At 34.7% G+C, this 23,179-nt stretch overlaps 2 protein-coding genes across 6 annotated transcripts; one reads left to right on the top strand and one right to left on the bottom strand.

Annotated features, from left to right (window-relative positions):
- Positions 1-6,086: 6,086 nt before the first annotated feature.
- Positions 6,087-17,757, bottom strand: LOC125200884 (probable inactive protein kinase At3g63330). 5 transcript variants are annotated; one of them, XM_048098700.1, is made up of 21 exons: positions 17,443-17,757; positions 17,114-17,369; positions 16,780-16,885; positions 16,559-16,700; positions 16,086-16,350; positions 15,570-15,928; positions 14,075-14,145; positions 13,248-13,398; positions 12,929-13,103; positions 12,109-12,343; positions 10,361-10,448; positions 9,945-10,117; positions 9,295-9,352; positions 9,125-9,212; positions 8,682-8,756; positions 8,316-8,399; positions 7,536-7,679; positions 6,879-6,960; positions 6,514-6,596; positions 6,374-6,428; positions 6,087-6,186 (listed from the first exon to the last, which is right to left on the bottom strand). In XM_048098700.1, the coding sequence occupies exons 1-21, from the start codon at positions 17,729-17,731 to the stop codon at positions 6,127-6,129; spliced, it is 3,039 nt and encodes a 1,012-aa protein (XP_047954657.1). In that variant the 5' UTR covers positions 17,732-17,757; the 3' UTR covers positions 6,087-6,126. The 5 variants fall into 5 exon arrangements, with proteins under 5 accessions (XP_047954657.1, XP_047954655.1, XP_047954658.1 ...); XM_048098698.1 differs by having other exon boundaries at positions 9,945-10,448; XM_048098701.1 differs by lacking the exon at positions 10,361-10,448 and having other exon boundaries at positions 12,264-12,343.
- A 3,842-nt stretch (positions 17,758-21,599) lies between these two features.
- On the top strand, positions 21,600-22,247 carry LOC125197691 (probable disease resistance protein At1g59620). The gene has a single exon (XM_048096331.1). It carries the CDS (start codon positions 21,600-21,602, stop codon positions 22,245-22,247), a length of 648 nt encoding a protein of 215 aa, XP_047952288.1.
- Positions 22,248-23,179: the final 932 nt, after the last annotated feature.

Below are 23,179 nucleotides of genomic sequence, written 5' to 3'. Positions count from 1 at the left end.
TTTTGATCTTACACATTTATTATAATATATACTATAAAACATCCTTTACGTTTTTTTTTAATTAAAAACTTAATTTTCTACATAATGGAAATAAATTTATTATCACACAATTTGTTATTTATCATTAATTGTTGACCATTTTATAGAAAAATAATGGATAATGGAATAAACAATTCTCCTTCGACATATAGATTGATAGGTAGACTCATGGGTATAGAAGATATTCTAGTCGGTATCTTTTAGAAGTAACCTAAACAGTCTATCGTAAATGATTGTTGGAGTTGAACCGAAGTCGTTTCCTATCGTAAATAAATTGTGTTGAGATGCATACTTCTTGTAGTGTAAACCAAGTACGAGATCACGGTAATTATTTATTTCTAAATATATATGAGTAACATTGAACATCCAGTGTTTGTCGTACACTACTTTGAGCTGCCAATATAAGCATTTTGTTCGTAATTCAATACCATGTCATCTTGGGTAGAGGTGATCAGCATACGGGAAGCGCTAATATTGTAACTTTATAAAAAAAAATTCTCCGTTCAACAAAGTTGATATTGTCCCTTAGAGATGTTCTGAGCAAGGTTTTTACATTGTATTTAAGTATATAAGAAACAAAACAAGTCCAAGTCTTTGTTTTAGTAGACCGGTTGCGGGCGACGTTCACTTTAAGGTAACACGGTCAGTTCTGAACAAAGGAAAAACAATTCTCCGTCCATCCGCAAATAGGAGTCTCATATCTTTCTGTTGCGGGTTTTAAGAAATATTAAGAAAATTGGATGAAAAAAGGTTAGTGGAATATGGGTCCCAATTATATATAGTAGTTTTAAACGAAATGTAAGTGGAATAAGTTAGTGGAATGTGAGGCCTATATACCATTTATAGTAAAAATGAACCGAGACTCCTATTTGCGGACGGACCGAAATAAAAAAAAATGGGACTCCTATTCGCGGACAGAGTGGGTATTTCACAACCCAGATAGACTTAGACTATCTATCGTAAAAGGTTTCAATGTCAGTCCGTATATTTCCAAGCCAGATGATATTGATGTGGTATAGAACTGAACAGATCTAACACCAAGACTAGTCTTTATACTATCTACTGAAAGACGAAGGTCTTAATAAACTACCATTTTAATCAATATATTTAGCTTTGAACATATTTTATTGGTTATGGATTACTTTGATTTATCGAATGGTGCATGTTTTTCACAACCCAAGATCCTGATATTTTGGTTTATGATAATTAATATCTAGCGGTGCTAGGATGACTATTAGAGCATCCGCAGCGGTGCCCCGTCCGTCCGTGCCAGCGGCGGGGACACCGCTCGTCCGCCAATCCATGCCGTCCGTCCGTGCCGCTGAGCAGCACGACGTGGCAGCTCCTGATTGGCCAACGGCATAGCCGTTGGCAAATTTGATTTTTTATTTAAAAAAATTCAAAATTAATTAAAAAAATGTTTTAAAATAAAAAAATATTTTTTCACTTCCCAATAAATTATAACCGTTTTATACACATTTTTAATTTATTTTTCAATATTTTTTCCCCAAAATTCACATTTTCATCTATAAAATGTAGTACTCCCTCCGTCCTAGATTTGTAGTAACAATTTGCCATAAAAGTGTGTCCCACATTTGGAGTAACATTTAGAATTTACCATATTTGCACATAAAATTTTACCCCATTATTCACTAAAATTATACTCAAATGCCATTATCTATATTAAAATAAATCAAAACAAAAATAGAAAACCAAAAAGTCAAAGAGGGACCCACCTTCAACCAACTCACTTTATTTATTACACACTCCATCATCTCACTTCATTTATTACACACTCCATCATCTCACTCCACCATCTCATTTCATTTATTACACACTCCATCTCTCACTTCATTAATTACATACTCCACCCAATTCCTTAAAACTCGTGTCATAACTAAATGTTACTACAAATGTGGGACGGATGGAGTAATTTTTTAGTTTTTAATTATGTAATTTTTAATTTGTAGGATTTTAATTATGTATTTTTTTATTTTCTAGGATTTTAATTATGTATTTTTATTTTTTAGGATTTTAATTATGTAATTTTAATTTTTTAGGATTTTAATTATGTAATTTTATAATGTAGAAATATTTTTAGTAATTGAAGTATTTAAATTGAATAATAGAATGGTGAGACCCTTGAGCTTATCCTTGCGGAAGAGCACGAATGTGAGGGTTGTGCTCTTGCCTAAGGACAAGGAGTAAAAGTGAGTCCGGGCCCACTTCCGTGCTCTTAGCTAAGAGCACAGATGGGGATGCTCTTATGTTGAATCGCACCTCAGGAGAGTCTTATATGATAATGTCCTCAAGAGGAGCTCGAAATAAAGTTTTATTGTTCAAAACCTAATTAGTTGGAATTTTTATTACATGAATAAGATATTAATTAATTAAGTCCATAACATATATTAATTAATTAATTATTTGACATTTAAATCTTAAGTGCGGGACATTACTATTTAAACAAGGAAGCCCAAATTACTTTTAATTTTGGATCAGGATAGATGAATCAATATCATTATTGTAATGGCTGATAATAATATTCCAATTAGAGTTTGGATTAAATTTTGGTTCAATTTAATTAGATAAAAGCCAATTGTGGGAGGCCTGCATCCAAACCTCCATAAATTCCTGACTAGGCCCAATATGTAACTTAATATAAATAGGAGAATAAATGAGACGCGGTATAGAGAATACAAAAACAAAATTCGTCCCCTTCACCCTACGAAGCGCCGATTTTCTCCCTTTCCCACTCTCAATGGGATTTCTATCTCTTCTTTATTCAAGTCCTATATGTTTTGATAATCCCACTCTCAATGGGATTTCTATCTCTTCTTTATTTAAGTCCTATATGTTTTGATAATCCCACTCTCAATGGGATTTCTATCTCTTCTTTATTCAAGTCTTATATACTTTGATAAGATAAGTCCAGCGTGATATCGAAATATAGTTTGAGAACTAGTCAGAAGATCATGGTCTAGTATTGAAGATCATCATGTGGAGAAGTAGCGAGCAATCTGCGATTCTTTGAAGAATCAAGAAGGTAATCAATTCATTCGGTATAAAAACATGCTTTAGATTTCAATTAATCAATAGCATGACTTAATTCAAGTTTTGAGCATGATACATGTGATAATTGCACGAATAGAATTTGTCTAAATAATCTCCTAAACAGATCTAAACTCTGATTTATTTGTTCTTCTGTTGCCAACCCCATCATAGTTGTGGTTGATGCAATTTGGAAAGAAGAACCAAGCATTAAAATAAATGTTACCAAGCAAGATAATATAAGAAATATGTAACAACTTCTTCTAATACAAGTAATCTCTCAAACAAATTTCCTGTGTTAATCACACAGCGAGATGAAGCAAAGTCGTATTAAACCAGATTAATGGCTAGGCGATTTGTATTGATAGTGTGTAAAAAAATCATAGTAAAAAAGCAATACAGCATATATTGACATGCAATATGTGATCAATCATTTTTGTTAGAACATTATTGACGAATCTGGAATACACGCCACTCTGATAAGCAATTTTAAACTAGGAATCAAGCAATAATAAGCATCTAACCTACCATGCTGATAGTCCAGAGCCTTTGTCCTAGCGGCAATGAGCTTAGACATCAATATATGAGGTGTCGAGTTCGGGCCCTCTTGACATCAGTTGTAATTTCCTCCTTCCTTAGGAGTTTATTTGTAATTTCCTCCTTCATATTGGAGTTAATTTATATAAAAAAAAAACCCTACCATGCTGATATTCTACATCCGAAGTCAAATAAACAAGCAAAAAACTAATGAAATAATCAATCTATCACAATGATATGTAACTGCGGATTCAGTGGCCAGCAATAAAAATAAAGTATAGAAGATTTGGTTTCACGTTTCCGTATGTCGAAACCAGCTTCACGAGCATAAGCATAGTAGAGAGCAATTTTGTCGTCCAAGTTGTTGAATTTCTTGTCAGTGAATGGCTTTACTTTGTCAGGGCAGTCGGCCACACAAGGAACTGCGTATAATATAGAATAAGCAATTTATATAAAAGAGGAAAGCAATACAAGGTATTAAATCAAGTAAACATGTGATTCAAAATCAGTGTTAAATAAAGCACAAAAAGCACTTCAATGCAAGCACAGAAGCAATAAGTATTTAAAGCAATGGAATTGGTCGTCGATTATTAATTTGAGAAAGCAACTTGAGATATTTTAACAACTAACATATGCAATTTCAGCCCAATACATCAAAACATATTTAACCAAGCAATCTGACTTACGAATTCTATGTGTTGTAATAGAACAACTCATTTACGAATTCAACTAGGAAGATACAAATATCAACTCCCTGAGATTTAATCACAAATTAAAAAATTTCATTTACGAATTCAACTAGGAAGATACAAATATGAACTCCCTGAGATTTAATCACAAATTCAAAAACTTCATTTACGAATTCAACTAGGAAGATACAAATTCGATTGTTCACATATCAAATTCGTGAAGTTGACTTCACATATCAAAATTTACAACTACACGATTACACCGTCCGCTAGTGGCCTCTCGTGTCTATTTAAAAGAATTGGAGCTCGGAAACTTGCACACTACTACATAATTATATATGGATTTATCAACCACAATAATCATTTGTTAATTAATAAAGTTATAATTAAACTCCCTAGTTACCGTATAATAACAAACCGTAATTAACAACGGCAAGAAATAATTAGAAAGAAATATTACAAAATATTGAATTCGGACACTGGATTCCAACTGCTTCGCTTATGACTAATTGGATGCTACCACTGGTGCCAAAAGTATTGTACCAACTATATTCCTTCAATTGTTAATGTTAGTAACTTATAAGAGTACGTGAATTTTTAAATAAGTCCCTCTACGTACGCACAAGCCTACACTTCAAAAAAATAAATTAAAAAAATATGGTTGATATAATTTTAAAGAGTATATGATGCACACTCAAATATTGTTTGGTGTTGGTGGGATGTTTAGAATCTAGCAATTGATGATTATATTGTTTGTTCCGTCAAAAACCTCTAATCAATCCAATATACTGATATAGTATATTCTTTTTAAGATAAGATTGATGGGTAACTCACTGTTAAAAAAATGTGCCTCTCTCACCTAAGTTACGTGCGTAATATGCCACTAACTCTCTCTCCCTAAATAAATGGAAAATTATTATGTTCACCTTAATTATTTCCTTCAAAAAATCTTAATACAGCTATTATTGAGAAAACAATCATATTGCCATTAAAAATTTATGAAATCTACTGATGACTTATATTTCCAGTTCCAAAGGTTGTGGCGCATAAACAATCAAGATTCAAGACCAAAAAAACAAGCAACGTGGAATTATAATTATTCCACCTACGCCATTTATTGATGAATGATGATATTAAAAAAATCCATCTCTCTGTTATCCAATTGGATGCCATCTGCATCACAAGCCCCTCTTATGCTTTTTTTTTTTATATATATAGATGTCTTTATTCCTATAAATAACTCTATTAATTTTTAATGTTTGGTAATTATTTAGAGAAAGAAAAACTAGAAATTGAAAGCACTTGAGAATTGAAAATTGGAAACTGTAGTAACAGAGTGATAATAATATTGGACTACAAGTAGAATGTTTTGAAGGATTCAAGACAAACACAAGCAATAAAGCTCCCCCTAACAACACTCTTCTGCTTCCTGCTGATTTTTCACTTCCATCAATCTGGTAGCAGCTTTCATTCGATTTTAAGACTTGCTTGGCCATAAGCAGACGATGACCAACCCTAAACCCGATGACCACCTCGGGGTGGCTGTACAGCAAGACAACAGATGGATGCCACCTGGCAGGCCACAGCTCAGATGCTAGGAACCATTGCTCTTTACGGGCATACGATTACCAAATTTGATATTTTCCTCCATTTTCCATCCACAAGTTGGGTCTTTTGATCATAGTGACTTCCAGGAGAACCTGAAATTTGGATGGAAAATGGGGATAGCTTCCCATTCGTTAGAACTGGCTCCGTACTTGCTTCTCTTCCCCCCTCAAAAAATAAGGACGTCAATGATAAGGATTGCCAATCCTTAAGAAGCTGATGTAAAGTAAGGATGCCTCAGAGCATCATCAACACTCAGCCGGCTCTCCTGATTCAAATCCCATATGTAAGAAATTCATACGATCAACACAGTTCAGATTTAAAAAGTCAACATGAGTAACTACATTGATGGAATAACCAAACCAACATATGTATTAGTAAGAATTCATTGAATTATCCAGGATAACTTTTTATAGAAATGACTTAAATACTAAACCACTGAAGAGCAAACTTACAGGATCCCACTCTAGTAAGCCACGTACTAAACGCAAAGCCCATATATTTGGAAATCTGATACAGGGAAAAGGAAATTTGTTAAATAGTGAGGTCAATCCATCAACTAAAATGCACCAATAAAGGGAAAGAGAAGCCTGACCCTAATTGAAGAGGATCTCTACTCCGTATTAGATAAGAGAAATACTCTTCAGAACACTTCCACGGAACTGGTGAACTAGAACTCTGTACACAAGCCACAAAATCGTCATTCTTTGGATGCACGTAATAACCTTCAACAGCTGTTAAACTAATCTCATTTATTTGGCTTGTGACATAATTTATCATGCACATAACACTTAATTGCAAGACTAAGAATGGAAACTGTTAAAAAAGACATTCTAGAGACATCAAAACATAAAACATGAAGTGGGATGATTACGGTTTACCCCAACAAAAGAGCCATTTGACATCCACTTAAGGCATATAGGACCTGGACTCAGAATTCAAAAGGAGAAAAAAGCTCACCTGGCTATTTGTACCCCCATTCTGATGGAGCTTTGAGGAAATTCCAGGGATTAAGATGCACATTTCCATCAATGATCTAAGCCTGGCATCGAAAAACATATTTTTTATTGTTTCCAGTTGCCAAAAAAAGTAAAACACCTATCAATAACCAAGTACATAGACATATTTGTAGTCAGAAAAAATTGGGGGGATATTTGAATTTCAGAAATATAGAAATTAGTTTAATGAGTCACCAATAGATTTATTTGTGTAATTTGTTGTGTTTATGCAGTGATGAAAATACTATATTTTGTCAAATTTCTTATGTATTTATGTTTTATTAGTTTATCCTGTTTAGTTGTGTTAGCTTATTACACTATTGTGTCACATTAGTACATATGCTATTACATAGCATGCAAACAAAATTGCAGGTGGTTTTTCTTCTAGATGTGGTGATTTGAAGGAAGCTTCATCCGATGACAATCAAATCTTAGACGAGCACAAAAACCTTCCATGTTAAGAGATTCACACTTATAAAAGGTTAAACTTCTGATGATGTGGTGTCAACACCAACCTAGAAGTGCCTGAGCTAGAGTCCAGTCGTAAGCAAGCACAACAAGATTGTAATCTATATCTGAAGGGACTGTAATGAAGCTAAAAGTAATACACTGTTCTTACTTGTACGCAAGCTCTTTCAAGTTATCGTTCCAACCTTTGAGCTGTTGATCAAGAAGTGCTTGCGTTTTAGAATTTATTTGAAAAACATTTGGTGATCCTAAGATCATCTCCATGATTACCACACCAACACTCCACATATCATACCTGCCAAGGAACAACACTGAAAAGATCAATCAAATTGCATATAAAAGAGTAATGGATGCATAACAAGATTCTTAGTGTTGCTATAATTTTATTATAGTGGTTATGAAATGCAATTACAATGATGAATTGTTTTCTCACAAGTCAACCCATGCTATTGAGAAAAGTAATGCCAACAGTCAGAGCCTTGAGCAGAAAATAACCATATAAATGGAGACCCAAACTATGAAGAATATAACAGATAGTTGTTTACTAATTCCTCTTGACAATGAGACACATACACGATTAGCTAAATGTTGAGATGCTGGGACCATCCAACAAACTATTTTCTGAGAGTCTAAGAAATGATTAAAAATTCCAGCTAACAATAGAATGTTTGATTTTTTAATGGCAGAATGGATTCAACAACAGGATTGCATGCATGCATTCAAGCTTATAGAATTTGATTCCGAGTTACGTGGAAAAGTTTCTCAAGCACAGAATCACAGATAATTATTACACACCTTAACAGAGGAGGAAGGGTATTCGGATATAAGGAAAGAGAAATCAGTTTAAATCGGTCCAATTAATTATCCTCTCATCTCGCAGAAAAGTAAGTATGGAAACGCAAAAAACAAATTAAAAGAAAATCCAACATACTTTGATGTAACAGTTGAAGGCCCCTTATACCAGCTGACATTCAGAAAAGCTTCCGGGGGAGCATACCCTGACGTTTGTTCATTGCTGTAGGTTGAAAGCAAATCACAGTCAATTAGCAATATAAGAACATAGAAGATGCATCCACGGATAAGATCGGATAGCATGTAAGAATGAGAGGATGGTGGTTCTAACCTATAAATTATGCTTCTGTAAGACAGTTAAAGAAGGTAGAAATAACCTCAAAACCAAATCATTCAGAAATAGAATTGTGGCTTTCTAATCTATTCTAGCTTTGATTCCTCTGTATAAGATCTAGAAAATACACTTGAGGGATGGAAGTAACATGCCATCTGGAGAATGTATTACCTCGATGGTCCAAGAGATCCATAGAAATGTTTCACTGTGAAATCATTCACAGCACTACCAAAGTCAATAATGCGCCTGCAATTGGTAAGAAAAGGGCGTCAGACAGTAGTCCGAGAAATTAAACACATTTGGTTTGATCAATACATCAGAACTTAGTAATGCAGGTTTGCAACAATTGCCTACCAACAAGAATGCTTGTTTTACAGGGATAACCAGAGAAAATCATTTGAACAACAAAATATGGAATACTGTATAATAGTATTCATTGGATTATATGCTAGATTTGTTGTAAGAATGAATAACTGCAGAATACAGTCCAGCTAAAGCAGATAGCTTAAAGGAAAGGTCGTGCATATCTTGGCAGTAAAATAGACTGTACAGTTATCAATTTTTATGAACCAAGATACTGAAACACAAAGGTAAAATATACTAATAATCAGTACATTTTAGTAGTGTAGTTCTCGCTACTATTTGGAGTTGATGTCAAGCAGCTTCCCGAGTCTGGGTCTTCAAAGCATATTACCATGTTTTCTTGCAAGATAACAAATCCTTGATTAGATTTAACTGTGTAGATTTAGGCAAAATAAAGTACAAACCTCATACGCCTTCTTACCAGGTTTGATATCCCTGTGAGTGATGTTGCGATCATGGCAGGACTTAAGCGCCATCAACTAAACAAAACACAAAGTGATGCATCACAGGGCTGAAGTGAGAATCACAGATTCTGTTTTATAATCAAACACCACCTTCTTTTAGTTTTATTTAATCATGGTCTAAAATTGTAAACTATTCCAAGTCCAAGGTGTATCTGGACTCTAATTTGTTATGAGACAGGCAGACGTGTTCAGTGGTGCAGACAAGCCGGAACCAAACTGTTTGACTATGAGAGTGAAACCATACCATGGGTGTGGTTATGTACTGTAACCGAAACCACGGTAGATAAGAGTTTGGTTTCAGTTTGAAGAAGATGGGTTCCCGATTTTCCTTTTAATATCTTCGAATTGTTTATTTTTATATTTGGATTAATGCTTCAATGGTCGAGATTTGTTAATCAATCTTGATGAACGGCCGACATATGTTCACCGTTGGAGGGAAAAACCACCAGTTTTCCTTTTTCTAATTTGTTTTAAACCACTTTATGCGCTGAGGTTTCAGAGCATGAAGTCAGTGGTCCTTAATCATTATAGACCTCTAGAGACAATAAACTAACAGAAGGTGTTCATGCTTCTTAATGTACTACTTAAGTAAATAGTAGTAGCCTACCAACTGCCATATTATATCACGAAATTCCTCTTGTCCAGTTTCTGTTGTCTTCAACCAGTGCCACCATTTTGAAGCACGTAATATCTGAATACGCTTCCCATGATTGCCTCTTTCTTTGTCAGCATCACTGACCACATCTTCTGCAGTATACAGAAGTTTTGACAAGGAAAAACCTTCATGATGAAATACAAGCCATATCTCGTTAGACCGTGATTCAAAAGATTCAACATATCTAGCAATGTGATTTAGTCCTTCTTCATATGCTGTTTCACCCAATCTTTTTTCCCTAAAATTCACATCTTCTGGAATTGAGGAGTCCTCAGTGTCCCGATTAACCGATTTATTTACATTTCCAGAGCCATGTGTACTGCAATGTGACAATTTCCAGAAATCTGGTTCTCTAGGTGGTGATGAACCTTGTAGCGAATTGGAAGCATTTAAGAAGATTTCACCAAAATATTTCTCTCGTAACCCACTCAAGTAAGCACCAATTCCTCTTTCAACCTGCACATAGAAACCGCAAATTGTAATATCAACCATTTGATGACTAATGACTAAGTAAGATCCCAGTTGCCGGTATATTATCCATATATACCGATGCAATTTGCTAGATAAATTAATCAAACACAAAGTGACTAAGAAATATTTTGACAATCCCCATAAAAAGAGAATACGGAAAATGTTACAATAGCATACTTATTCAGATTGTTGATTTAAAATTAGAATTTCAGACGCTTTAAAATCCAACAATGATTGCTTTACATTGATTGCAATCTCGGCATCTAAATAAGAGTACATTTTACTTTTCTTGACACCCAGTGCTGACTCAATCTTTTGAGTTTTATGTGTCAACTAACTGAAAAAACTGATACGTCATTCAAATTAGCAAAACTTACACCTAAGACAATCACCCAGCATAGATACTCAGTTCTACAATGAAGACTAAATAAAGATGAAGGCAATCATCGAACAAAGACTTAGGGGTGTTTGGCTGAGCTTATAAGCTCCTTTAAAACATCTTATGTTAGGGGCTTATAAGCTCTCGAAAGTGTTTGGAAAAGTAAGCCCAGATAGAATTCCTATTGTTGAGATCCCTCTTGCTTTTCTCACATCAACTTGGTAATGATCATGTCTCTTCTATATATATTTGATAACCCTGCCATTTTATAAGGTCTTTAAGGGGGTGGGTGGCCCATTTCTACATTAATTCTACTTTTTTGTTAGCCTATTCACAATTCCCTAAGCTAATACTCCCTCTGTCCTACTAGAAATGAAACGTTTTCCTTTTTGGGTTGTCCCATTAAAAATGAAACGTTTCTTAAAATAGAAATAACTTTATTTCTACTTTTCCCTCTCTCTTACTTTACTCTCTCTTCTTTATCTCACAAAACAACACTACATAAAATCTTGTGCCGAAAAGCAAACGTTTCATATTTATTGGGATGGAGGGAGTACAAGAGAGGCCTCAATTTATTCTAGTAAATCTATAATAGAAATCCAATCATTAAATCTCCAAAATTTTAAAAGTGGAAATAGCTTCAAGGACAATCCTACTCAAGTTTTAGTCATTAAGATATGTTGGAAGCCTTGTACATATAGGGGAGAAAAAAATCAGGAATTATAACTTCAAATGAATGTGATTCTCATGTGTGCTTAATGACTTTAATATAGTTCAGTTTTTCTCCTTTCTTAGAAAACGGACATCAATGGCCACTAACTACCAACTCTCCTAGGAAGCATCAAAAAGACTATATTCCCCCTGCATATTTCATCACTATTTTGTTTCCAAAATTACCTCGGGTTGTTCTCATGTAATTATGTACTAGTTTAGAACTGCATCTTCAAGAAAATAAATGGTTTCAACTCCACAATAGCAAGTATTACCTTATGTTTTGTTTGTTCATTTTCTATGGAATGTCATTTCTTAATATAGGTTTGAGTGTACCGTAGTGGCAGAGTGAAATCTTCTAAAAATTCTTATGAAGAAGTTTGTCTATATGAGATTGAAAAGGTTGCCTAGAACCTTAACATTCAAAAGATTGAGGCAATAGCAATCAAGAAAATAGCACAGTGCACCTTATCTGCTTCAAAATGAATTTATAAAAACATTGAGATACAACATGTAAAAACACATCGAAAGAAGATAACGGATTTGATTACATACCATTATACGCTTCAAAATGAACATGTTATCATCAGAATTGCCTCTTTTGCAATCTTCAAAGAACATATTTGTATCTTCATTTTCGTTATGCACAGTACTTCTCTCGTTACTGTAGAAACCATTTTCTTCTACAAACTTCCTTTGGGAATTCTTACCAACTTGAGAACAGTTCCAATTGAAAGCAAGCCAAACTTCACCATATGCTCCACGATCAAACTTCTTCTTCAGTATGTACCTAGAGTGAAGGCATGAAAATATTCGAAATACATAATAACATTATTGGCTAATTGACAAAATGAGACATATTAAATACAATTATTATTTAGGGATATTGGAACAGCTGCTCTATTCAACATACATCTAGGTCATTTCCAGACTATGTCAATAGGCTCATTCAGGTTCTAAAAGAAACAAAACAACCTTTACCTGGAAAAACAATTATGACGTGAAAAACATGGCCATATCCAATTCACAAAGTTATAAATGAGTTTTCAACAGGAAATTAACCAAAAAAATGAGGGGCCCAGTAAGGAAAACTTAAACTCATACAGTTACAATATACTAAGCATTTTATCATGGAACCGTCGTCATGTAAATTGTGTAAAGTAATATGTCGACCTAATAATTTTAACTTGATCACCTAATGCATCAGCTTACGGAATAAGAGAAGCCTAGACTGTAAAATGAATAACATCTGCGGATGACAGAATTAACTAACTCAGTTCATATCAACATCAGCATCTAGTCAAAGTCCCAAATGTCCTTTCACCCTTGGAGCATTAAGAGGAAAGTTACTAACTTCACTAGAGAACTCACCCACCTTGTGTCTGATGTCGCATGCTCATTTTGACCAGAATTGTGTAAAGGAATTGATCCCAGAAAACCAAGGAATCTTGCAAAGCCATCAGAGCTCATGCAGTGATCTTTCTCATCATCAATATATGACCCAAAGTGCATGCATGTGTGCTGATCACTGTAGAAATCAATAGGCCGGCCTGCATATCAAGTTTGCACAAATTTTACCAAGTTTCCACACATTTTATCAAGTGGCATTGTCCGTGAAAAAACTAACAATATGCCACCACTTTATGAGAGCATCAGAGCCAATTCGTTTTCATGAAAATGGAACTTTAACTTACTCCAGGTAAACTGATGTGCACCACTTAAAGCAGTTAATTGCTCCGACACAGGTTCACGGCCATCTTTGTGGATCCAAAATGTGTAATCATCGTTTACATCAAGATTCTCGGATAAATAAAAGCATCTAAAATTGTTGTGTTTTCCTTCAACCTGTAGTAAGAACCAAATTACCATAAAATAATACTCCCTCCATCCCATTATAAGTGAGGCGTATTCCTTTTTAGGCCGTCCCATTATAAGTGAGACATTTCCTTTTATGGAAAAAAGCAACACTCTATAAATCTCTTACTTTATCCTCTCTCCTACTTTTTCTCTCTACTTTTTTTTCACTCCTAAAAACCTGTGCACAAAAGAAATGTCTCACATGTAATGGGATGGAGGGAGTACAATTCTCTCTTTGATCATTTTGAAGTAAGATTGATAACTGAAAACAGAAGGAATAAGTCTAATTTGCTTATGAACAACAGGTTACAAACAAAAGAAACAAACAGTAAAGGTATATAAAAGTATTTGCATCATTTTCTCATATAATTGATAATGATCAGTGCAGCAATGTATCATAAAACAGTCATCCAGACAAAACTATGCACACAAGAAGGATACTAAAAGTGTCTGAAAGCCAAATAAAACCAGCTTAAAAGGACAGAATAACTGTAGGACAGTGGACGACTGGACTCAGTATAGTTACTAAAAGTGTTGGTTGTGTGCTTTTAAATGCAAGCATTGGAGTGAAATTTGGAAAGACACAAGAAAAAAATTGTATAAAAAAATCAAGTTGCTAACCGAAATAGAGGACAAAGCTTGTATTTCTTATTCTAGAACTTACCAGTAATCTATCAAACTTGGTAACATCTGGAAGCGGCCGCAGTTCTGCGAGTATTGAGGTGTTGGCATCAGCTAGACAAATGATAAAGGAGCAGATCAGATTTCAGATGCAGATAATTAAAATATGATTACAGACTCAAAAGTCTCAAGTGAGAATGATACATATGGGAACCAGACAAACATGAATAACCTTGAAACAGCATCATAACTAGGTCAAATAGACATGGTTCTGGGACACCAACGGCAGCTGAAAACCGATTGCTTGAATAATATGGGCTACTGATTGAGAAATATTTTTGTATTTAAAAACAGCAGCATGCATGGACAGGGACCTATTTGCTTCCGTAAAAGATTGAACTTGTTCTTTATGTCAAGATTTGGCATTGCAAAGAATCGTGTACACCATGGTCAAACAGAACACATTGAGATAGATCGACAGTTCATTCCCGAGAAGATTTAAGACTCAGTTATACAACTTGTATACACCCCTACTACCCTACTAAGTCTCAAACTGCACATATACTTATCAAAGCCCTGCTCATGTGCAAATTTGAAGAGCTAAGTCACAAGCTGTGAACATACACTGTAATGATGGAGATTCTGGTATTATATTCCAGATCTCCTCATTATATTGTTCCCTTAATTAGAGTAGGATTTTGTTTTATTCGTTCCTAGGTTTATCGCTCAATATGTTGAGCCTTTATATATACTCTTGTACATACTCAAAAAAATCATACTCCCTCCGTCCAATAAAAATATGTGCAATTGAAATGGCATGAGAATTAATGCACAATTGGTAAAGTAAGAGAGAGGGAGAGAAATGTGGTTGAAGTAGTGTTAGTGGATAGTGGGACCCACATTATTATTAGGGTTTAATGAGTTATAATATTGGCCCATAGTGGTATATGTTGTAAATAAATTGATGTGTATGGGTAATGGGTTGGGGTTAACTTTCTATATAATGGAAATGCCCATATTTTTATGGGACGGACGAAAATTGAAAGTGCACATATTTTTATGGGACGGAGGGAGTATGAAGCCTTTATTAATTCATCAATTCAGATCTGCTACGGGCCCAAGTTATCCAAGTTTTGTCAACAATAATAGTGGCAAATCAACTAATAATTACAAAGTTAAATCATACTTTTTCAATCCCCTGTAAGAATAAAATGATGATAAGAAGCATTTTATTATCTAAAAAAATTTCAGAAAGCTTTTCAACTATTTCCTCGAGAATACCTGGCACTGAGTTGTGACCTTTTAAACATATATTTCATAATAAGGGGAGACCGAAATAATGGTTAATATGTTGCTGTGAATTATTACTCCGCAAAAAGTGAATTTATACAAGAAATAAGAAGATGCAAGATGTCATAGAAATTTAGCCATGCCATGTTTAAACCTAATCTTGGATCAGATATTTATCATGTTTGTAAGTGTATAAAAATTATCCTAAACAATGAGAAAATGTAAACTACTTCGAGAAAAGAGATCACCTGAGTTCACATATATCTTCCGTTCATCTACTACTCCCAAGTAATCAGGTTCCCTGTAAATCTTGCCCCCAAAAGTCGCAATGGAACCAGCTTCTCTCATGTTAATCACTAGAGCTGCCAAATTATCCATACTTCCTTGTTCAAAAGCAGCATTAACTATGCAATCAGCCAATGAGGTTGAACACGTAGAATTGAGTTTCTCCCGGATAGTGAAGCCAGCAAGGGGTTCCCATAGTATATCACAAATGTCTTGGGGGCTAAGCTTTTCAAAGACACCATCCGATGCAGCAATAATATAACTTTCATTGCCAGACAAAGGTTTCCAATCTGTCACCTCAGGCACTGAGATTACGCCAAAGCTGTTAGCATGATAAAAAGAATGAACTGGTCAGTTTCCAGTCATTTTTTTTAAAGTGTAAGTGAATATCTGTAAAGACTAAGTCCCTTGGTTCAAGGTCAGTTATCAATTTGAAGGGCATGTATCAAAATAAATCCTCACAAAAGAAATAGTCTTACTTTTTAAAATGAATGTCCCCGATTGCTCTGGTTACAGCCAATTGGCCATTGACTCGAGCTACACCAGCCCATTTTGAAATATTGCCCCCAGCAGATTCAACCCGGGATTTTTCTACCTCATTGTCAGGATGGTGATCATTTGTAAGCTCCTTAGCAATTAACACTGTCCATCCATTAGACGCCATTCGTTTTAAGTGATTGCGTTCATTTACAGATAAAGAAACACCCTCAGCCCTTCTCTGCTTGATGATCCTAAATACAGTTGCTACAGTTGGCAGCACCAATTGGAAGTTAGAAACAGGAGTTCTCCTCAATTGAAGATACATAGATACAATTTTTTAAGAAACTGTTGTAAGAAGTTTGATTTTATTTAGCATATTACATGGTCCAAGTGAATTAGTAGTCTTCTGCTAATACATAGGGCAGCATAAAACAGTAAATTGATTCTATTTAAACGGCAAGTATGGTCAAACCTTTATTCTCAGGTGGAGACTGATATACTTCAGAGCATAAAAATGCCTTCGAGTCACCTAAATTAGCAACTAGAATTTGAGCTTCTGCTAGGAGTACAACTGCTGCTGTAGTGCCGGAACTCAGGTTGTATCTTGCTGCATCCTTCATTGACCAGATACCCACATAAGAAAATGGCAGGTGACCAGTACCTTAAATCTTCAGTTACCTAAATAAAACTCACCATAGTAAACTTTGCATCAATGTCATGAATTGCTCTTAGCAATGCTTCCCTCAATAAGTCAAAGGGTAAAGATCCATCTAAAATAGTTGACAAAGTCACCTTGAACCTGAAAAACGAGTTCCGTTTACTAATGTCACCTTCATCCCTATGAACTGAAAGGACAGGAGAAAAACACAATGTAAATGAAGAAAACATAGCATACACTCATCATATTTGAACTTATGAATCTTACATATAAAGAGTCCAAACAAATAGATGTATACATATGGTAAAAAGTCATCAAAATTTAGTTCAAGACAAACGCGCACATTATTAATAACAAGAAAAGAGAGACCTCCCGATATTCAGAGTTCGGCCATCAATATCCTCGTATTGAATCTTCTGGAAACCGGCAGCATCTTCCATTTTATCCGGCAGCCTTTTCATCAAATTCCTCGACAAGAAAGCGTAAGTAGTATCCAGAAGAAAGTAAGTATGCAGCACAAAATACTCCAACAGCAACTCAGATGCCATTTCACTAGCTTCCGAACCATTATGTCCATCAAAAACCGCCATTATCCCAACATTAACTTCCTTAACCCCCTTCGGACCTTGATAATAACAAAATAACGGAGTATTCAACCACCGAAATTCCCAGAGACATAATTTTCAGCACAAAGGTACCTGGAAAAGGGATGCGAAGGTCGACAGCGCAAAGAGTGCGATCCTCCTGTGATTTCCGGCGGCCTTGGAGTGTAGCCGACTGACACGTCATTGAGCGCGACTCTAATCGCCGATTGGACTGGGATTTGAAATTCGAGAGGTTCCAGCGAGGGCATTTTGGGGATTGGAAAACCGCCGTCGCGCCGCCTTCGCGGTACACCGCCAAGCACGTCGGCGATTCTCCTCCGACGGGAGAGGTCAGAGCCAAAATCAGGAGAAGTAGATTAAACAGGATGAAGATCATCATCATCTGACGATGGAACCAAAAGGAAGAAAAATTCTTGAGTTTTCATAAAAGTAACGAATTCGGGCTGGCGCGAGACTACCTTTCGTGTAACGAGTTTCCATTCAAATTGGGTTGGGCCTAGGGCCTAGACTTCAGGGCCCAACCGCTTGCAATCTTTACTAAGGCCTATGAACATTTGAATTCTTTCCCCTCTATTTAGTTTTATTACTTTAGATGTTGTTATTAAAGTCCTATATAAATTATACCCACGGACGAAACTAGAAATTAGAATGAGCCGGTGCTGAAAATTAATAACAAATATGGCAAAACATGTGATGCTCTTGAATCTTTGGTAGCGACTAGCCTTTTCTAATAGTACTAATGGTCTATAATGGTGTGTCCAGGATTTTCGATTTGAGAATCCAAAGAACACAGATAGTGATATCTTGATATCATAAGAGCCCACAAATTGAGTTGTTAAGATATTAATTTAATATAAATATGTTACTTCATCCATTTGAGCTTATTTATCCTACTTTGACTCATTTTAAAAATCAAAAAATATTAAGAAAAAGGTTAATGAAACGTGTGTCATTTTATATGAAATATTAATTTTATAATAAATTAAAAGTGGAATGTGCTGTCTATTTTAAAATTTAGTAAATGATAAATGAATATGTATTAGCAGAAAGACCGAATATGATATATGAGATGGATAATTATGGACAAAAAATTAATAAATAAATTGATTAATACAATACTCCTCTCGTCCCACAATAAGAGTCACATTTTGCCATTTCAGTACGTTCCACAATAAAAGTCACATGTTACTTTTACCATAAATGGTAAGTAGGTCTCACGTTCCACTAATTCACTTCACTCGCATTCTATTATAAAAATCAATATAAAAAATGGATCTCATATTCCACTCTTTTTCCAACACACTATTCTTTATACATTTTTTAAAACTTGTGTCCACACCAAATATGACTTTTCTTGTGGAACGAAAGGAGTATATTAAGTACTATTTGATTCTTAAAACATTTTTAAAGATAGAAGAACAAATATTAATTTATTCCTAAACTAATTAGTGACTTAAACGCACTCAAGCATGAAAAATTAAGTCTCAGTCTTCTTTATTAGTTATACTCATTTTTCTGCCATTAAAGTATAGGATAAATAACATTTAAATTATCAAGTTTGGTCAAAATTTGGTCTATTTCTCAAAGTTTGAAATCTGCTAATTAAATCACGAAGTTTCAATCTTTCTAATTTATCCCATGAGTCGAATTTTAGGTGGAATCTTTGTTGGGGTGGATTGATTTCAAGATGGATTGAGACTTAAATCACGAAAAGATGTGTGTATAATCCAAAGTGTAATCACAAGGAGCTTGATCTTAAAGTTGGATTGAGATTTCAAGATGGATTTCAATGTAGAGATGAAAATATTCCACCTAAAATTCGACCTATGGGATACTAGAAAAATTGAAACTTTGTGATTTAATTAGCGGATTTTAAACTTTGTGGGATGGACCAGATTTTGACCAAATTTGATGATTTAAATGGCTATTTACCCTAAATTATACCTTTGAACTGAAAATATATTCATGTAAATTAGGGATGTCAATTGGGTAGACCTATCGGGTTTTAGGTCAACCCTACTCGTGTTGTGGGTCAATCGGGTGCAGGCTAATCGGGTTGTGATTTTTTTCGGGTTATAAACATTCAACCGTAATCCTAAAAAGTTCGGATTTCGGGCTAGCCTAGCGGGTTAATCGGGTTACTACCGATAAGAATAAGATGCGATCATCCAATAAATCATGATGAAAATTAGTTATATTTGTAAAGTATAAAATATTTAATTATGACAAATTTGAGATGTATGCTTAAACTCAATTATAAATATTATTAAATACTAATATTTGAGATATTTCGTAAAATTTTAATGTATGTTTAAGAAATTTAAATACTCTCTTAGTGAGTTTAATTTATTTATCAATTACTATATTAATAAAAATTCAATATATAATTGTACATTTAATATAAAGCTGAAAGTTATTTTTTTAGTTACCTATATCATAAAATTAGTCAATGAAGTGTTGAATTAGGAGTAAAATAAAATAATGATAGAAATTTCATTGGGTTTTTGGGTCTAGCCCTAACGGATTGTGGGTTAATCGGGTGCAGCCGTGCAGGCTTATCGAATTTTAATTTTATCGGGCTAAAAACTATCTAATTTGATTTTTTTTTATTAAAAATAAAATAATGTCGAAACTAACCATTTGTGTTAGTGAAAATGACAACTATAACCATAAAACAAAATAATAAAAGTAGCAAACTATCTAATTTGATTTTTTTTTAGATTCATACCAAAGCATTAAGGATATCAACGTAGGGTTGCGTTAGTGTGCTAACTAATTTAGAGTAATAACTAATAACTTTCAATATTGTGCATTAAAATTATCAACACAAAGACATAATTATATCAATACAACATGTAAATTTAAAATGTCAACACAAAGACATAAGTTTATCAGCACAAGAAGATTGATAAATTTTATGTCTTTGTGTTGATGTTTTTAACATACAAAATTAATATTAGTTATTAGTTATTACCATAACTTAGTTAGTATTTGATCACACACCTATCAACCAGGGTTGCGTTTGTCCTATTAGTTATTAGTTATTACCATAACCAGGGTTGTATTTGATAAATATACACAAAGAAAGAAAATCAAATTCATACTAAATAAGAATATAATTGAAATAAAAAATAAAATACAATATGTACCTAATCTTTGAAATAGAAAATAGGCTAATTGAATTCTAAAATTTTATTTATTACTTCCTCCGTCCATGAAAGTTTGTCCTATTTTTATATTTATGTCTGTCCTTCAAAATTTGTCACATTCCACTTTTTACCATTTATGGTAGTGGACCTCATATTTCATTAACTCATTCTTACTTCCCTTTTATTATAAAACTAATACTCCATCCGTCCCCGATTAAGAGTCACACTTTTCCATTTCGGTCCGTCCACAATTAAGAGTCACACTTAATTTTTACCATAAATAGTAAGTAGGTCTCACATTCCACTAACTCAATTCACTCACATTTTATTATAAAACCAATATAAAAAATGGGTCTCACATTCCACTAACTTTTTCAACCAACTTTTCTTTATATTTCTTAAAACCCGTGCCCGGTCAAAGTGTGACTCCTAATTGGTGACTGAGGGAGTACTATATAAAAGTAAGACTCACGTTCCACTAACTTTTTCATTACATTTCCTAAAATTCGTGATGGGTCAAAATGGAACAATATTTGGGGGACGGAGGAATAAGTTTAGAATAATATAGTACTTAATTCACAATTTAAAATTTGGTTTCACGTTCTGATTGGATTGGTTTTATGCTATTTTACGCTTTAGGTTTCAGTGCGTTTAACTGGCTGGAGGGGTAGCTTTCAATGGTTTTGCTGGAGATGGCGACAATTTCGCCGGCTGATTTTTTGGCTCTATACAAGAGAAGAAATATAAAGCGAGAAAGAAACAGGATGAGGTGGAAGAGAAATTAGTGACAACTAGGAGACGTAATTCAGTCGGATCAGTTTCTGAGCTTTAGGTAAAAAAACACACTTGATAAATTTATCTTTTTTAATTCCACTTTTAATAGTTTATAGTAGAAAATAACAGATTTAGGAGAAAGCTAATGGTTTAAGGACAAAAATCCCTTAAAAGAAAAGAGAATTGTAGTAATTTTTTAAAATGGAAAGGGTCTATCTATGAATATTCGTGCGTTTTACTGTCCAGTGAGCTTCCTCTCACTGTAACTGTAACTAATTAATGGCATTACTTTACTTCCCTTTGTTTCTTTTGTTAGAGATCTGAAAAATGACTTACAATCTTCAACCACTCATCACCATTCTCCAACGAATCCTTAATCCTGACCAACCAAGATGGATCGTTGATGAAAACAACCCTCAACTTCAATCCCTTATCGATAAAACTACTTCTCTTCAGCAGCTTCTTGATAAATCTTCACTCATTAAACTAGACAACCAAGTCAGAGAAGTAGCACATCGAGCAGAAGACATCATTGAATCCCACATGGTTGATCAAATGCTCCCTGGATATGATTCTGCGATTTTCACTTTTACCACACCAGATCTGCAGCAAGTAATACTAGATTTTGATTCTCTTACAAAGCAAGCAGAGAAGCTCGTGGAGATGGAGGATGAGAAGATGCTTCGAAAACTTGATTCTCCTATGGAACACTTGAAGCTCGTGGAGATGGAGGATAACAAGATGCTTGTGGGAATTGATGGAGATCTGAGGCAGCTCAAGGATCGGCTAACCCGTTTGGAGAAGAAGCTGGAGATCGTCCCCATCGTTGGTATGGGTGGAGTAGGTAAAACCACTCTTACTCGAAAGCTTTATGGAGATCCATTGATTGTTGATCACTTTGCATACCGTGCTTGGACCACTATCTCACAAGACTACAATATGCAACAAGTTCTCAAAACCTTCTTCGTTGCATAATTGGAAGAGAATGTGATCAACCTATTGATAAGTTAAAAGATATGTTGTACAAGAGCTTGTTCGGTAGAAAATACTTGATTGTATTAGATGATATTTGGAGTACCAAATTTTGGGATGAGATGAGGATGTACTTCTCAGATAACAACAATGGGTCACGCATTGTGATCACCACTAGGGGATCTCATGTGGCGAACTATGCTAGCTCTTCGAGTCTGCAATATCAGGTGCGGTTGCTTAGCGAGTCTGAAAGTTGGAATCTGCTTCACCAACTTGTGTATGGAGAAGAGGAGTGCCCACCTATATTACAAGAGATTGGTCAGAAGATCGCCAAGGATTGCGGTGGGCTACCTCTAGCCATCAGTGTGATTGGAGGACTGCTATCTAAGATGGAAAGATCAAAAGATACTTGGGAGAAAATTGGGAATAATGTAATAGCAGCAATTTCTGGAACAGACGAGCGATGCTATAGTATATTGTCTTTAAGTTATAACCATTTGCCGAATCACTTGAAACCATGTTTCTTATACATGGGAGTTTTCCCTGAAGACTGCGAGATTAAAGGCTCCAAACTCGTACATATGTGGGTGGCGGAAGGATTTGTAAAATCAAACGGGGAAAGAAGTTTGGAGGAAGAGGCGGAGGATTGGCTGAAGTCTCTATTAGATAGAAATCTATTTCTAGTTAGAAAATACAAAAAGAATAAAAAACCAAAGAGTTAATGCATGATATGTTGAGGGATATATGCATTAAGAAATCTGCTGAAGACATGTTTCTTTTTGGTCCCAACAAGTTCACATTCTCTAATCCACGCCGCATGAGTTTTCACACGTCAGATGAATTGGTAGATGTTTATGATTCAACAGAGTCAATGTCACTAACTCGATCTGTTATATGCATTGGTTTTCAGAGTGATGAGTTATCATTTGGTGTAT

Source organism: Salvia hispanica, chromosome 1, assembly GCF_023119035.1.
Source record: "Salvia hispanica cultivar TCC Black 2014 chromosome 1, UniMelb_Shisp_WGS_1.0, whole genome shotgun sequence".
NCBI classification, from domain to species: domain Eukaryota; kingdom Viridiplantae; phylum Streptophyta; class Magnoliopsida; order Lamiales; family Lamiaceae; genus Salvia; species Salvia hispanica.
The sequence above is the reverse complement of the archived record's forward strand: the minus strand, read 5'-3'. Positions and strand labels throughout refer to the sequence as shown.

Excerpts from the sequence above, each read along its gene's own strand:
- LOC125200884 (XM_048098698.1), bottom strand. The coding sequence starts at position 17,731 with ATGATGATGATCTTCATCCTGTTTAATCTACTTCTCCTGATTTTGGCT. Across the intron at positions 17,370-17,442 it reads CCTTCGCATCCCTTTTCCAG|GTCCGAAGGGGGTTAAGGAA; the intron begins GTACCTTTGTGC and ends GTTATTATCAAG. Across the intron at positions 6,187-6,373 it reads GCTTACTAGAGTGGGATCCT|GAGAGCCGGCTGAGTGTTGA; the intron begins GTAAGTTTGCTC and ends GATTTGAATCAG.
- LOC125197691 (XM_048096331.1), top strand. The coding sequence starts at position 21,600 with ATGACTTACAATCTTCAACCACTCATCACCATTCTCCAACGAATCCTT.